Here is a 15112-nt window from a genome sequence, read left to right as displayed (position 1 = left end):
CTAAATCAATAAGAAACTAGATAAATAAGAAACCATTAGAAGGATAATAAGAGAGAGAGAGAAAATACCTCTCTGTCAAGCTGGAATGATGCTGTCCGAACTTCACCTGTTGCTTTGTTAATGACAAATGCATTAGGATCATCAGGTTCTTGTGAAATAATCTTAAAAGCAATTTGGGAGTTGGGTGTATTGGGTTCATCTGCATCAGTTGCACTTATCTTCAGCACAAGAGTACCTAAAAAGGAGTAAGCATTTTACAAGGGTATATCAAATGGCAATGACCAAAAGTGCACATTTTCTTCCTGACCACTATAACTGCCCTGCTTTTAACACCATGGCCACACACCATTCTTGAAGGCACAGGGGAGCAACTAATCCAATGTAATCTCAGCTTCTGAATACTGGAAATGTACACGTAATAGAATAGAATAAAACTGGAAGGGACCTTGGAGGTCTTCTAGTCCAGTCCCCTGCTCAAGCAGGAGAATCTATACCATCTCAGACAAGTGACTGTCTAGTCTCTTCTTAAAAACAAGCTGTTCCATTGGTTAATTGTCCTCACTGTTAGGAACTTTCTCCTTAATTCCAGGTTGTTTCTCTCTTTGATCGGTTTCCAACCATTGTTTCTTGACCTGCTCTCTGGTGCTTTGGAGAATAATTTGACCCCCTCTTCTTTGTGGCAGCCTCCCAAATACTGGAATACTGCTATCATGTCACCACTATTTCTTCTTTTCTTTAAGACTAGCCAAACCCACATCCTGCAGTCGTTCTTCATATGTTTTAGTCTCCAGTCCTTGGATCATCTTAGTTGCTCTTCTCTGAACTTTTTCCAAGGTCTCAACATCTTTTTTGTACTATGGTGACCAAAATTGGTTGCAGTATTCCAGGTGTGGTCTCACTAGGGTTTTATAAAGCGGTACTAATACTTTACATGAACTTGATTCTACGCCTCTGTTTATGCAACCCAGAATTGTATTAGCTTTTTTGGCTGCTGCTGCACACTGCTGGTTCATAGTCAAGTGATCGTCCACTAGGACTCCAGGGTCCCTCTCAAAAGTTACTGTTTTTGAGCCAGGTCTCACCTAATCTGTACTTATATCTTTGATTTTTCTTGCCTAAATGTGAAACTTTGCTTTTCTCCACATTAAAACTCATTTTGTTGGATAGGCCCCATTGTTCAAGTTTGTCAAGATCTTTTTGAATCCTAAGCTTGTCTTCTGGGGTGTTGGCTATTCCTGCCAGTTTAGTATCATCGGCAAATTTGATGAGTTCCCCTTCTATTCCCTCATTTAAGTCATTGATGAAGATATTGAAGAGTACTGGGCCTAAGATGGAGCCTTGTGGTATCCCACTGCTTACTTCTCTCCATGTGGTTGTAGTACCATTGAGAACTATTCGTTGAGTACGGTTTGTCAGCCAGCTACAAATCCATGTGATGATGATGTTGTCTATTCCATCTTTTCTAGTTTACCAAGCAGTAGATTGTGGTCTACTTTGTCAAATGTCCTACTGAAATCTAAGTATACTATGTCCACAGCGTTTTGCTGGTCTACTAATTTGGTCACTTTATCAAATAATGAAATAAGATTGGTTTGGCATGATCTGTTTTTAACAAACCTGTGCTGGCTACCAGTTATAACTTTGTTTGCTTCTAGTTGTTTTTGATTATCTTTTCCAGGATCTTCCCAGGTATTGATGTTAGACTGATTGGTCTGTAGTTTTCTGGGTCCGTTTTTCCCCCTTTCTTGAAGATGGGAACCACATCAGCCCTTTTCCAATCCTCAGGTACTTCCCCGCTGCTCCAGGATTTTTGAAAGATACGGTGCAATGATTCTGAGATAACATCTGCCAGTTCCTTCAGAACTCTGAGATGTAATCTTTCGGGTCCCGGTGATTTATATTTGTCAAGGTCGGATAGGTGTTCTCTTACCATTTTCTTGCTTATTTTAATTTTTGTTTCTAGTTTGTCTTTTGCAATATTTTTTTTGGTATGTTGTGCTATAATTTCTTTTTGTGTGAAGACTGATGCAATCCTTGACTTACGACCACAATTGAGCCAAAAATTTCTGTTGCTAAGTGACACACTTGTTAAGTGATTTCCCCCCCCCCCATTTTACAACTTTTCTTGCCATAGGTGTTACGTGAATAACTGCATTGACTTTGCTTGTCGAAGGCAACAAAAGGGATCGTATGAACCCAGGATATTGCAACCATCATAAATATGAGTCAGTTGCCAAGCATCTGAATTTTGATCATGTGACCATAGGGCTGCTGCAATGGTCATAAGTGTGAAAAATGGTCATAAGTCACTTTTTTCAGTGCTGTTGTATGGTCACTAAATGAACTATTGTAAGTTGAGGACTCCTGTATTGGTGTGATGCATGCCATGAATGCTGAGTCAGATTGAAAATGTAAATAAAAGTCTAGAACGTACCCACTTCACACAATTCTTCAACAGAACCCATGAAAACTGTTTGTGAAAACACTGGGCTATTGTCATTTACATCCATAACTTTAATGCGTAGATCCAGTGGCTTTTCCAGATTTTCACCTCTTTGATTCAGTGCATAGCCCCTCAGCTGAAATAATAATAACATGAAGTCCACATGATTAATTTCATTCAATTCAATTGATTCAATTAACAGGAAAATAAAAATAACAATTATTACTGAATTATACTGCTCAGTCTTTTCCATTGGCACATTAAGAAAAATAAATTCCTATAAATACAGTAAAAATCAAGAGCCGATAACTAGTATGAATCTATATACCAAAAAGAGACAAGAGTTTCATCTGCTTACATATAACATTGGTGTTTGTTCCCGATCGACTATTCCAGTTATGTTCAATTCTCCAGTTTTCCCATTAATCACAAACAAATGATATGGTGGTTCTGTGACTCCTTGGCCAGAAATGGTGTAAGTAATAATTACTCCAGGTTCAACATCTTTGTCAGACCGAATCTATATGGAATAGGAGAAAAGAAACAATATTTTTGTTTGTCTCTGAAACTTAAAACAAATATGTTTTAATGTTTAAAAAAGATGAAGATTTATGTTATTTTAGTTTTCTTAATAATTAAGTAAAGATGTGCAAAACTTTTTATTCTGGGAATATAACATTCTGAGAAACTCTAGAAAAACTCTGTTTTTTCTCTGGACCATTCCAATCTATCTGCTTCAAGGTTGGTCCAGCAATTTCCTGAATGTAAATCTCCTGGAAGAAGTGGTTTGCATTGCTCTGGATGCGGCCTGCTTAGTTACTGAATCAATGAATCATACAAATCACAAAAATGACTTAATTCCATAACCAAGTCAAGTGTTTGTATGAACCAGCCTTTATAAACTTAAAAGTAGACAATACTTTAAGAGGTAGGCAGAAATTTTAAACCATATTAAATAGATCTAATCAGCAAAGTTGCAACTCATCCTCCAACAGATGGATCATTATATGTAGAAAAGGCTGCCCACAAAACTAAATGGAGAAAGGAAAGAATCTCATGGAGCCTTCTTCATGCATGTGCAGAACAGATAGTTGCAAATGAAACAAAATAGTATAAATTTGTCTATGTACTGATGTTCTCTTCTGTCCACTGTCCAGGATCTAGCTAATTATAATTACATTTCTCATTGGGGCAGGCAAAAGTCTTTTTAGTTAATCCTCAATTTTGTCTAGTAGGTGAGAGTAAGGCAAATATATTAAATCCCTTTAATAAGATCACTGTATTATAATTTAGCTAATAATTGTGGCCATTTCATTTTTTTCTAGTAATAAATCAGAATTATATAACTGATAATATGATTGTTTTACTCAATTTGACACCTTCTATCCTTGATAGGATTGCAACTCCAGCTCAAGTTGAGGAAAGCTATTAAGGACAAAATAAAAGACATATTTGTTTCCAAGCCTGACTTACCTTAGCAATTGGGTTCTTCTGGGAATTGTCACGTTCTTCCCAGACCATGGAAGGTGGAACAATCCATTCTCGCTTTTGCCTGATTAGGCTTTTCTGATGGAATACTTGCTCATGCCTTCCGCCAAGAATCTATGAGGAAATCCAGTTTTATTTGCAGCAGAGCAAATTTTCTTATTGCCATACTGTCAAACCAAAATCATGAAGCCTGCCATTTTAAATGCACATTCTTATTTTTCATATAAATAATGGGATTCATAACAGAAAATACATGGCATACTTCAATATAAGCAACAACACAATATTTGCATTATAAGAATTGACATTGTTTCTAATAAAGTATGTATATTCTGAAAAACCATAAGCACTTACAGGAAGGAAAAAAATATTATTGATCCGATGCACTGTTCATCTTTCAACAAGGAAATTGTAAAAAAAATTGTTCTATTCTATGGTTTCTACAATATTTTACATTACTTTCTATATATCATATATGCATTTTACAAGTGTTGGAAATAAATTATTTATAAAAGTTTCCCTAAACCTTTAAAAATCTTCTTAGTAATATACATAAGCATGTGCAGAAAACCCCTTAAAATTGATAGTCACTTACCTCTAAATGAAGTCCATTTCCAAAGATTACATAACTCTGCAATAAACAGATATAGCAATTAAAAATATAACTAATCTCCCAATATAAACCACTAGGAAAATTAACACTGAACAAATCTTTTGGCCTCAGTGAAATTCAGTTAAAATAGTACACATTACTCCACCCAGACAATATTAAGAATATTTAAACTATTTTTTAAAATAATAAAATAGATGCATATTTAAAACCAAATCAACAGTAGGTTTTCACATTTAATATGGCCAGAGAATGGAAGTAAACTGTGAAATTTCATAGATGTGAATACAAGTGAAACCTGAAAACAGTTAAATCAGCATTAATGGGTTAGGATAGTTTTGCATTTTAGATAAGCGCTAACAGAAGAGAGAAAGCAAATACAACTTTTCAAACATGTTCCAGGGATGTAGTAATGCCCCTTTCCTCTTGAAACCTTGAAATTGATTAATTACAATACCTAAGAAAAGTTCACCACCTCTATTATTTAAATAGTGGCTTACCACATGTAGTCAAGGACTATGCAGCCTTGAACTTCCCATAGTAGTCTTATAAGTCAACTAACCATAATTAAGCTACCATTAACAGAAGATGATCCAGAAATGTCAGTTTGGCATATACTCAGCATACCTTTAAAAAAACAATTTGGTTTAATTTACTTTTTAGTTAAGATTTTTAGTTTAGCTAAGCGTTTTATTAAAAAAATACTGTGTTTTTTTCCCTCTGATATGCCTACCTTATATAGACTTAATATTTCAGATATTGGCAAACAACAATGCATTTGGAGTTTCAATTTGAGAAACCACACGGTTTTATAAATTGTGAACAGAGAACAGTATTGTGCTAGGGAAACTAAAAGTGTGCACAACGATTATCCGGGAAATTGCCTGCCATTAATATGAAATGTAATTATTGTAATGTAAAGTTAATTATTGTCTTTCAAGTCTTGGGAAATTCTCAAAAAGGTTTCTAGTCTAGGGAAGGTTTCTATTTTAGGGTGGATTTCTTTGGTTTTAGTGATAAATGCATTTTCTTTTCCCATGTCAAAACCTGTCCTACCCTGATATGATTCATATCTCTGTCAGAAGGGCGAAGTTATAAACCAAAGTTTCTTCAAGAAACTTCGTAGTGACATGGAACTGCTCTGTATGTGTGGCACAGTTGTTATACATAAATAGAACATTATGAACTCCTTTACAATCTCTCAGATATTGTATTAACTAGACTTAGGATCTAAATCTATAGCTGTTTTTCTCAATCTTAGTGGCTTTAAGATATTCTTCGTCTTCCTGTGCCATATCCGTTATCGGATGTTGGCGATCATGTTGGTGATCCTGTTTCTTTCAGCAGCCACACGAAAAAGTGCTGCTGAGTTTTGTCCAAACTCCCTTAGTCCCTTAGATTTTGAAGCCACGATGTTCTTCTTCTGCCTGGACCTCTTTTGCCTTCAATCTTTCCCTGGAGGATTAAATGGAGAATGTCGTATTTTTCTGGGTGTCGCATCACATGTCCAAAATATTCTAATTTTCATTTTTTAATTGTTTTGATGATTTTCCTTTGCTTTCCCAGGCGGCTTATCGTCTCATTTCTGATTTTGTCAGCCCAGCTTATACATAACAGCTGCCTTCAATTCCCAAAAATTGCTATCTGGGGAATTCTGGGAGTTGAAGCTGCCCATCCTGAAGTTGCTAAGTTTGAGAAACTCTAGAGCAAGAAAGTTATCTCATGCTATCAAACATGAGACTCTGTATTAAAATCAGTATTTATCACCTGAATCAATTTTCCTTGATAATGTCCACTGTTTAAAATATATTGGAACAAGGCCAGCTGTTAAATATCAAATTCTCCTTCAGCCATCACAGCTCCGTCTCTCTAGAAAGTTCAGACCGATACCCAAATCCTCTTTGTTTTTACAGTCAAGTTCTGTACAAGGGAAAAATACTTAAGTAGACATAGTGGGCATGTATTTCTTTGTGAGTATTAAAGTGAACAACTTCAGGCCAACAAGAAACTGTCATTTGTTTTGTCCTCTCTCTTAAACCAGCAGTCCCTAACCTTTCTGGCTGGCAGTGGCGGGGGCAGCGGGGGAGAGATGGTTTCATGTGCGCATATGCTGATTGTGCAAATGGGGCTTTGCGCGCTCATGCGCTCACCTGCAGCTTTTGCGGCCTGGTTCCCAACGGACCACAGACTGGTGCTGGGCCACGGACTGGGGGTTGGGGACCCTGACTTAAACTGTTATTGGCTTTCAGAAGATAGACCCCCCCACTTAACAGCAATACAAGGATTGTTGCAGGAAAAAAAGCTAAATTTCTTCACATCCAAATGTATTAATATTCTGCATGCCCTCAGCTGGTATTATTTGCTTAGGAAGATACAGGGGTCAATATAGTTTCAGTCATGCCAACCAAGAACCACGACCTCAGGCCCCTTCGAAACAATCAGCAAGGTGGAGGCCATTTTGAACTGGGGATACTTCATTCCAGCTGCATGATAGAGAAGGCTTCCTTCTGGGGTCCTGATAGATGGCATTGCTTAAATGAAGGAACCTGAAGCACACCCTGCCAAATAAATTGGCTAGGTAGATACTGCAGGAAAGATGCTCTCGAAAATGAACACATTACTTAGGCTTTCCAATCAAATAAAAAACAGCAATGTATATAAGAACTCATTCTCCTAATACTCCAGGTCCTTCTACTTAGGATTTGATGTGCATTCAGCTAAGCAATCACCCAGTTTGTGCCTTTTGGACTTATAGAAGTCCGATTTTGTCCACTATTTCCAGGGGTTCCACACAGGATTTTTCTGACCGTTGTCATGCTTTGGAGGTTATTAGCATGCCAATTATAAAACTATGGATTTATTTTGAGCTCTGTGTTGATTACACCAAGTCCAGATTTGATATTGGAATAAGTAGAGCAGAAATAACTTTGTGTTGTAAATATAATTCTAATCCTCTATGAGAATAGCATCGTCCTATTTGAAGATGTGATGCTCCCATTTAAGGGAAAGTAGAGATAAGAATGCACTTTTCCCTTGTTAATACATCCTAGATATATTCCATTCTGAACCTTAAGTATGTATTTGCAATGAATCATGTAGTAATCCATCACTGAACCCAATGAACTCCCTATATGTTGCAACTAAAATTCCTTTGGGCATGCAGACTATTACATTGGGACTGAACACTCAATATTTCTATAAGGCACCAGGTTGGAAAAGGGTGATATCATTACTTCTGCAATGCATGAAAGTCATAGACCTTACTGAACTCAGTCAACTGACTCATCACAAATTCCTTTTAAACTAACTTTCTTCAGTGTGGTTTTCTTCAAAGACAGTGTGTGAGAACTCAGTTTTCATTGGTTAGAAGCCATCAGGTTGAACAGGTTTGTCTAGAATGTAGACCTGAAAAACTCCACTTTATCAAAAATAGTGGGAAAGATTTGGGTTTCTGTATCTGCTGCTGTTACCTAGTGGTCATTCATAGTTCTGGAAACAATTTACAGACCACCTGCCATAAGTGGCTTACAAATAAAATAAATACTTTATGGAGGTATATTTAAAAAACATGGGATGACTGTAAAAAAAATCAATAAATTGCACAGATGAACAAATATAAGGAGCTCCACAACCAAATACAGTATGCTTTACAACACGATTATGAACATTATTTAAAAAATAATAATAATAAGCAGAAATACCCATCACTCCTTTGGAGCTTAGGGAGAATTCTAATCCTTCACCAAGATAATAACATATATTACCATAATTAAAAATAAGGAAAGTGATCACGTATGTAAGACAGCCTCTTTCAAAAGAAAGGTAAGTAGAACAACATCAAATTGTATTGGTGTATCTATGTGAATACATTCATTGGCTAGAAGTTATGCTCAAAAATAGGATGAAAATTTAAGTTGATTCAATTAATGACTAAAATTAATTTCCTGAAATATTTAGCCTATTCTGAAAACTGATGCCACATCTACTTATAGACACAAACCATTTTCTTTTCACAAAAGATTTACTTATATGTGTCTCAAACACACTTACATAGAGAAAACAATGATCCAGAAATCCAAGCCAATGATCCATAAACCTATGCATGGTTTCTCTGTGGCAAGGCCCTTTAATTCAATGGTTCTTACTTTGAAGTAGCATGCTTATGCTGCTGAAATGGTGTTCAGATCTGTTTAGCCCAATTTCCTTTATGTAAGGTGGGATACCTGAAGTCCTTGTTATCCTCAGTAACTTCCTCTTCAGTTTGAAGCAAGGAAGCACACTGCAAGGTGCAATCATTTTTACTCTGCAGTCATCTTGTTTATAATGTCTCTATATGTGTCTGCATAAAGACTGTTTTTATGTCTCTTCCAGAGTGTGCATTTCCATGAACAGCCTCCAATGAACAATGGCAGCTGTTCAGTGCAGATACTCATTCTATATTATCCTCTGAGACAAAAAGCAGGCAAAATAAAAATAGACTGGTAAGCTTCTGAGACTGGTAGAACTTGTTTGACCATAGTTCCTAAATGAACAGCATTTCAGGAAATTAATTCATGTTTGCAGGTGTTTTCATTTAAGTCTGAATACATGGTGGCACATCTTTACAATGGGCAGTCATTGCCATTAAAAGATTCAAAATTTCTCCAAGCATTCCCTGAGATAGGAATATCTCTGTAATTCTAGATAATTACTCCTGTACTGTAGTTCTGAATTTGAAAAAATTGCTTAAGCTGCATTCCTCCCTGTGCTTGTTTTGGAAAGAAGTCCTATTTAAGTCAAAGAAAATAAGCATGTAGATCAGTTTGTAAACTGCCTATGGCAACTATATACATTATTTAATAGCAGTGAAAAGATGGCATGAATGGAAAACAGAATACCAAAGAAAGCAAAACAAAATAAGTTAAAATAGGGGAACCAAGACTAAAACTGAGACATTTGCACCTCAGTTTAAAATTCCCCACTCACACCATTTGTTTTTTTCTATTTCAGTTGATTCTGAAGACAAAGTTTGTAATAAAAGGGAAAAAAACATGTTTTGCTTATTTATATGCAGTGATAAGCTTTAGTGTGGATTTTACAAGAAAAATCTGGGACTCAAGCATGAGAGGAAGATGTATATTTAATTTAAGGTGGAGTCCCATTCCTTCAGGAGTATTATGAAAAAGTGTTCTTTATCCAAGACAAAATTAATCATCCTCAGATCTAACAAGGCTGGCAGGACAACATAATGAAACAGGCAACCTTTTGAACTCAGGGAAGAAAAATCTAGACTTCTGTTTTTTGTTTTCCAATTTCTAACATGCAAAAAAGAAGTTAAAACGTTTCAAAATTCCCAACCAAGAGTTCCTTTGTTATACTGGGTGTTGAAAAGTAGCAACCAAACAGGGCTTCAAATCCTGAGATATTTCAGAAATGAAAGATGTTGATCAGCAATCAATGTATGAAGAATTGGTGAATCTAAAATAAGTTTTCTACTAGCCTCTCTACCTATTCAGGAATGAAAAAAAATGCTTGATAAAGGCAATTGAGGCAAATGAATTTTGTACCAGAGAAATAATGGGCTTAACACTTATGCCATTTTCCCATTAAAATCCTAACTCATTCTCTTTTTTCTCCTATTTTTTTTACCCTTTTAGAAAAAAATAAAATAAAGTTAGCTCTATATTTTTTTCAACAAGATTAAAAGCAGCTTATAAGGAGGAGGGATTTTCAATAACAAAAAGTTACAATCGAGAAATTCATAGTTTAACTTTTAAGTAAAAGCCCTCCATAGATGATATTACATTTGCTTAAAAAACATGCAAGGAAAACAAGAATTAGCAAGATGGTTCTATCCTCCTATCACCATTTCCATGGCTCTTGCATTTCAAGATAAAGAAAGAAGCCTCTTCTGAATGTAGAAGGCTCCCTGTGTAATGCTCAATCTAGATTTCAACATTATCCAAAATACTTTCACAACTGATTCCTCATTTCAGATATTACTCTAAATTAAAAAGAATAAGGAAACCAAGATGGGAGTGTATGTGCAGGATGATCCCTCTACCTCTTCACTCAATGCTGAAGTTAGACTGAAAATATCTGAATAGGACTCAAGTCAGTTGCATTTCAGGACTTTCAAAGGCCTTCTGAAACTTAGCATCCATTTGGTCTAATATCTATTTTATAATGGTGGCTAGTTAGATGCTTTGAGTTAGTCCACTAATGCTTTTTTTGCCCCTCACAGAAATATTCAGAAATATTGCTAATGCATTTATTTAGCTGCCATGACCAAAATCCCCGATAGAGCTGATTCTCCATTAATTCAACTGATTCACTTTAAATTCCTTTTAAGGGAAAAGTTGACATCATACCCCATATAGTGCATTCCAAAAATTCTATGTTGTGTAGAGAAACATTCCTTTCTGTTGCTCCTGAATTTACTACTAGTCAGTTTCATGGAAAGAGTGAAAATTCTAGTAATGTGCGGATGAGCCACAGTAATGGTAAGAAGCCATCTTTCTCCATATTGTACATGATTTTATATACTCCTCCCAGAGTTACTAAGAGTTGGGTGGCATGCAAATTAAATCAATTATTAACTTCCTTGATCTGCTTGATTCACTGTATTGGATTATATCTCATTATTTTCGGTATACCTCTGCTAGCATACTAAGAATTTTGTAGACTGTCTTGAAGGATATCAGAATTAGGCAGGCACTCTACTATGAGATTCGTCTCAGACTTTTTTCTTAATACACTGAATCTTTCCTCACAAAGGAGGTATCCAACTTTTTTCTAAATCATTTGTTGTTCCTGTTGTTTTGGGACTCTCAGAAAACAATTTTTTGAATTTTATTTGTAATCCTCTTAACTTCTGCATTAAATTCGCTTATTTTGCTCACAAACAATGCAATTCTATGTATTTATTTAAGATATACAGCTGCCTAATTAATGAGTGTGACTTTGGGTATCTTACAAGTTAAAAACAGAACAATAGGGAAAAAGTCCCATAACTAGCAATCAAGGTATCTGCAAGTATTCACAATGAAATCCTCATAAATTAAGTGGATATAGAGATTGGATGCTTTCAGTGAGCTAACTGAAAATTTACTTGACTCCTTTCAGAGTCTGAAACAATAAACAATAACACTCCTTTAGTAAAATTTTGGTCTTTATATTTAAATTTAAAGCGTTCACTTTTCAGCTCGGCAACTTTACATTTTAGAAATTAAATTTCGGAAGTAGAATTTAACATAGAATTATTCTTTTTTCAATGCTGTGAGTTTCATAAACTGTTGTAATTGCAGATCTTCATAGTGGCATTGAAATATAAGGAGGAAGGAAAATGACGGTTGATAAAATTTCTCTTCAAGGATCTCCTGTGCAGTGCCCATGAGTAAAAGTAAGCTCGCAATAGCTTTCTTTGATCATTCCCAACTTTTTTTTTTTTTTTTTAAGAAAGATAATTTTTGGCTAGAAGGACAGGCAGAAAGGGTCAGAGAGAGAGAAAAAAGGAAGGGGGAATCAGTAATTGGTGATTTACCACATATCTTTGTCTTTCCTAACAGTCATTTTTAGTGCCCTGGACACTTTATAAAATTTAACATGGCCACGGAAATGTGGAAAATACTTTACTATCACTTCGAGCCCATATAAAGATTGAAGCCTTATAGCCTGAAAGGATTTCGGTAAAAGAGGCCACACTCAAATTAATTTCAGCCAATATATGCCAGAAGATAACTTAATAGTGCTTGCAATATAATATTGTTCACAACAAATCTTGTAATTCCCACAATCATTTTAAAGATTTCAGGAGAAATCTGGGTTCAGCTTTGATATGCACCAACTTATCAAATTAGACCCTTAAAATGACAAGTGTGTGTGTGTTTGTGTGTGTGTGTGTGGGGGGAAGAGGTCAAAGAATGTTAATCTAAGCCAGTGTGGGAGATCCGGAAGTGAAAGTCCACATATTTTAAAAATTGCCAAAGTTGAAAAACACTGATCTAAGCTAATCTTTCTGGGACAGCCTCATCCAGATTTGCTGGGCATGAAGGCCAAGGTTCTAGAAGCTGAAGTCCAAAATCTGAATGGCACTCAGTGGGGGAAGGTTGATCAAAACAAAGCTGAAGGAACCATAATATTTCTTTGAAAATGCCTGCTGTTTGAAAGATGGGAAAATGCTACTTGTCAATTTCAAGTCAATCGTATAAATGAAGTGTTACGTCTGCCTGTACCTTATTATCATGGAAAGTTTTGTCACCAATTACCTTTACAACTGTCTAGCAATTTGGCAAAAATTATTACTTTAACAGGTTTTATTGGCTGCCATCCCATGCAGAACTCTCTTAATTGCAACAGCAGCCCTGCCAGACCAGCATCTGGTGGGTGAATAGAAACCTTCAAAAGCTGACAAGAGGAAGCAAAAACAGCTATTCCATGTGTGTGTGTATATGTGCGGGCGACCCTTAATCAATTTATCAATATTATTTCATTCCAGTTGTCACATTCTACCTATCCCCCTTCCGATATTACTCTTTGGCATACTTTGCATATTTTTTCCCTTCAAATGTAATGTCCCACCCCCAATGTGACTGATTACTTGCTTGCAGATGACCACCTCCAATAAGACCAAGCAAGAGATTACTTATCACAGCTGAGTCTAGGACTATTGGGGTGTATTGGAACTACTACTCCAATAACCATGCCTCAGAGGATTCTGGGAATTCTCTTTCCCAGCCATCTAGACTAGTGGGCAACCCAACAGCCTTTGTAGAAGGGGGAATTCTAGCAGGCAATTCAAGGGCTGGAAATCTGGTGGCCAATCTCTCTTGCCATCCCCAGAGCAAGGAGCAACATTTCTCTGGAGCAGTGTTTTTCAATCTCAGAAACTTTTTAATTTCTGAGAACTTCAACTCCCAGAATTCTCCAACCAATATGTTAGCTGGGGAATTTTGGGATTAAAGTCTACATATCTTAAAGTTGTTGAGGTCGAGAAACAGAGCTCTAGAACTTCTAGGTTAAGACCTGCTTTCTTATTAAAACGTAAGTTCATTTGCTAAAGCAAAACTATTAAAATGTCAGCAGAGCGTGAAAATATAAGCAAAAGCTTCCAGATTTTCCCTGCAAACCAACCACTGAATAAGCCAGTCGAGATTGAAGGTCAGCTTGCTTCCAGGAAAGCTCATACCATATATAAAATGGCAGCCTAAACAAGTTTCTCGCAATACCAAAACACCTCCAGATCTTCGCCAGAGTTTCTTTCTCCCCCGAAAGGCACTTTTTAAAAATATTCCTCTTTCAACAATGCCATAAGCGCGATTAGCATCTCGAGTGAACCTCCTGAGGTTCCGGCGCTGGGTTCGCAGGGCGTGGCGCGGCTGTTCGGCTGAAAGAGGAGCCTCTGTTCCGGCCGGCGCCCCATTCAGCCGCCTACGATTCGCCCGCAGCGGAGAGCGCCCTCGTTCCGGCGGTTCCTTTCCCAAAAGCAGGCTCTCCTTATCAACCCCTTTTTCTTTCCTTGGCGGGCATCTCGGGCATCGCCCCTTCCCAAGAGCCCCAACGAGTTGAACCGTCGGGAGCAACAGGTGACCTTGCAAACTCACCAAGAGTATCCACAGGCCGGGCCCTGCCATGCCGAGGTATCCAGCCATGGTCCAGCCCTCCGTCCTGAACTTTCGCGCGTCCTGAACTCCGGGTCGACAGCAGCAGCAGCCTTTTCCGCTCACCTCTCCGGAAGGGAAATAGGGACTCTGCTTGGAGCGCCTGGACTCTTGGTGGCGACTTAACCCAACCCCTTTCCTGCTGGCGGGGAGTAATGAAAACAGAGTTGGCTATCAGCGGCGGGGGGGGGAGGGAGGAAGAGGAACAGCCTAGGGGCGGAGAATACCGGTCTGGAAAGGCTCACCAGGTGGGTGCGGGAGCCCCGCCCGCCCTTTGACTCGGGTTTCTGCGGGACTGGGGGAAGGACGGAGAGAGAAGGGGGGGGGGGAGGGAGTAGCTGTTGACATTTGCCTTTTAGGGTGAAGGGCTGCATTTGGAGAAGGCGCCCCTTTTCTGGAGGCAAAGGGCGAGGCTGCTCCTACGAGCTTCAATGCAACCTGAGTTCCTTTTGCCTCCAGCACGGCCCTCTTTGCTGCCTGGCGGCGTCCAACTTACCGTTTTCCTCTTCCTCGCTTGATCCTGCTCTACTCTTGTCCCGGCGGAATTCCTGATCGCTTTCCTGTCCGCAATCGCCTTCACTTCCAGCTCGATAGGGAGTTTGGAGCCGTCTTATTGCTTTACGTAGCTTTTATCCGCTTGCCATGAAGATACTCTCCTAACTCGACTCTCTCTTCATCACTGGGGGTTTTTAAGTAGGGACTGGACAGTCACTTATCTGAAATGGTATAGGATCGCCTGCTTGAGCAGGGGGCTGGACTAGAAGACCTCCAAGGTCCCTTCCAGCTCTATCCTGATTCTGATTCTGTTGTCGGTCGATCCCGCCGACAACAATGTGCCCACAGGGTTCTGACCCAGACACGTAGCTCGCTCCTCTCCCTTCTGTCGTGAACCCAAACAGTCTACTCTAACGCAAATCGGGAAAGCGGAGAGAG

At 38.0% G+C, this 15112-nt stretch overlaps 1 protein-coding gene across 1 annotated transcript in view; it reads right to left on the bottom strand.

Moving 5' to 3' along the window:
- Window positions 1–14211, bottom strand: part of DSG2 (desmoglein 2) — a 30303-nt gene extending 16092 nt beyond the window's left edge. The window contains exons 1-6 of the mRNA XM_029285218.1: window positions 14123–14211; window positions 4527–4562; window positions 3917–4045; window positions 2802–2963; window positions 2435–2579; window positions 69–235 (exon numbers count right to left, since the gene is read on the bottom strand). Of these exons, the coding sequence (XP_029141051.1) occupies window positions 69–235; window positions 2435–2579; window positions 2802–2963; window positions 3917–4045; window positions 4527–4562; window positions 14123–14170 (687 nt within the window). The 5' untranslated portion in view covers window positions 14171–14211. The remainder of the gene's footprint in view (window positions 1–68; window positions 236–2434; window positions 2580–2801; window positions 2964–3916; window positions 4046–4526; window positions 4563–14122) is intronic.
- Between the last annotated feature and the right edge of the window lie 901 nt (window positions 14212–15112).

This window comes from Protobothrops mucrosquamatus, unplaced genomic scaffold (genome assembly GCF_001527695.2).
Source record: "Protobothrops mucrosquamatus isolate PMUCROS unplaced genomic scaffold, P.Mucros_1.0 scaffold1427, whole genome shotgun sequence".
Lineage (NCBI taxonomy): Eukaryota > Metazoa > Chordata > Lepidosauria > Squamata > Viperidae > Protobothrops > Protobothrops mucrosquamatus.
Note: the sequence above shows the minus strand (reverse complement) of the source record. Positions and strands in the feature narration are given on the sequence as shown.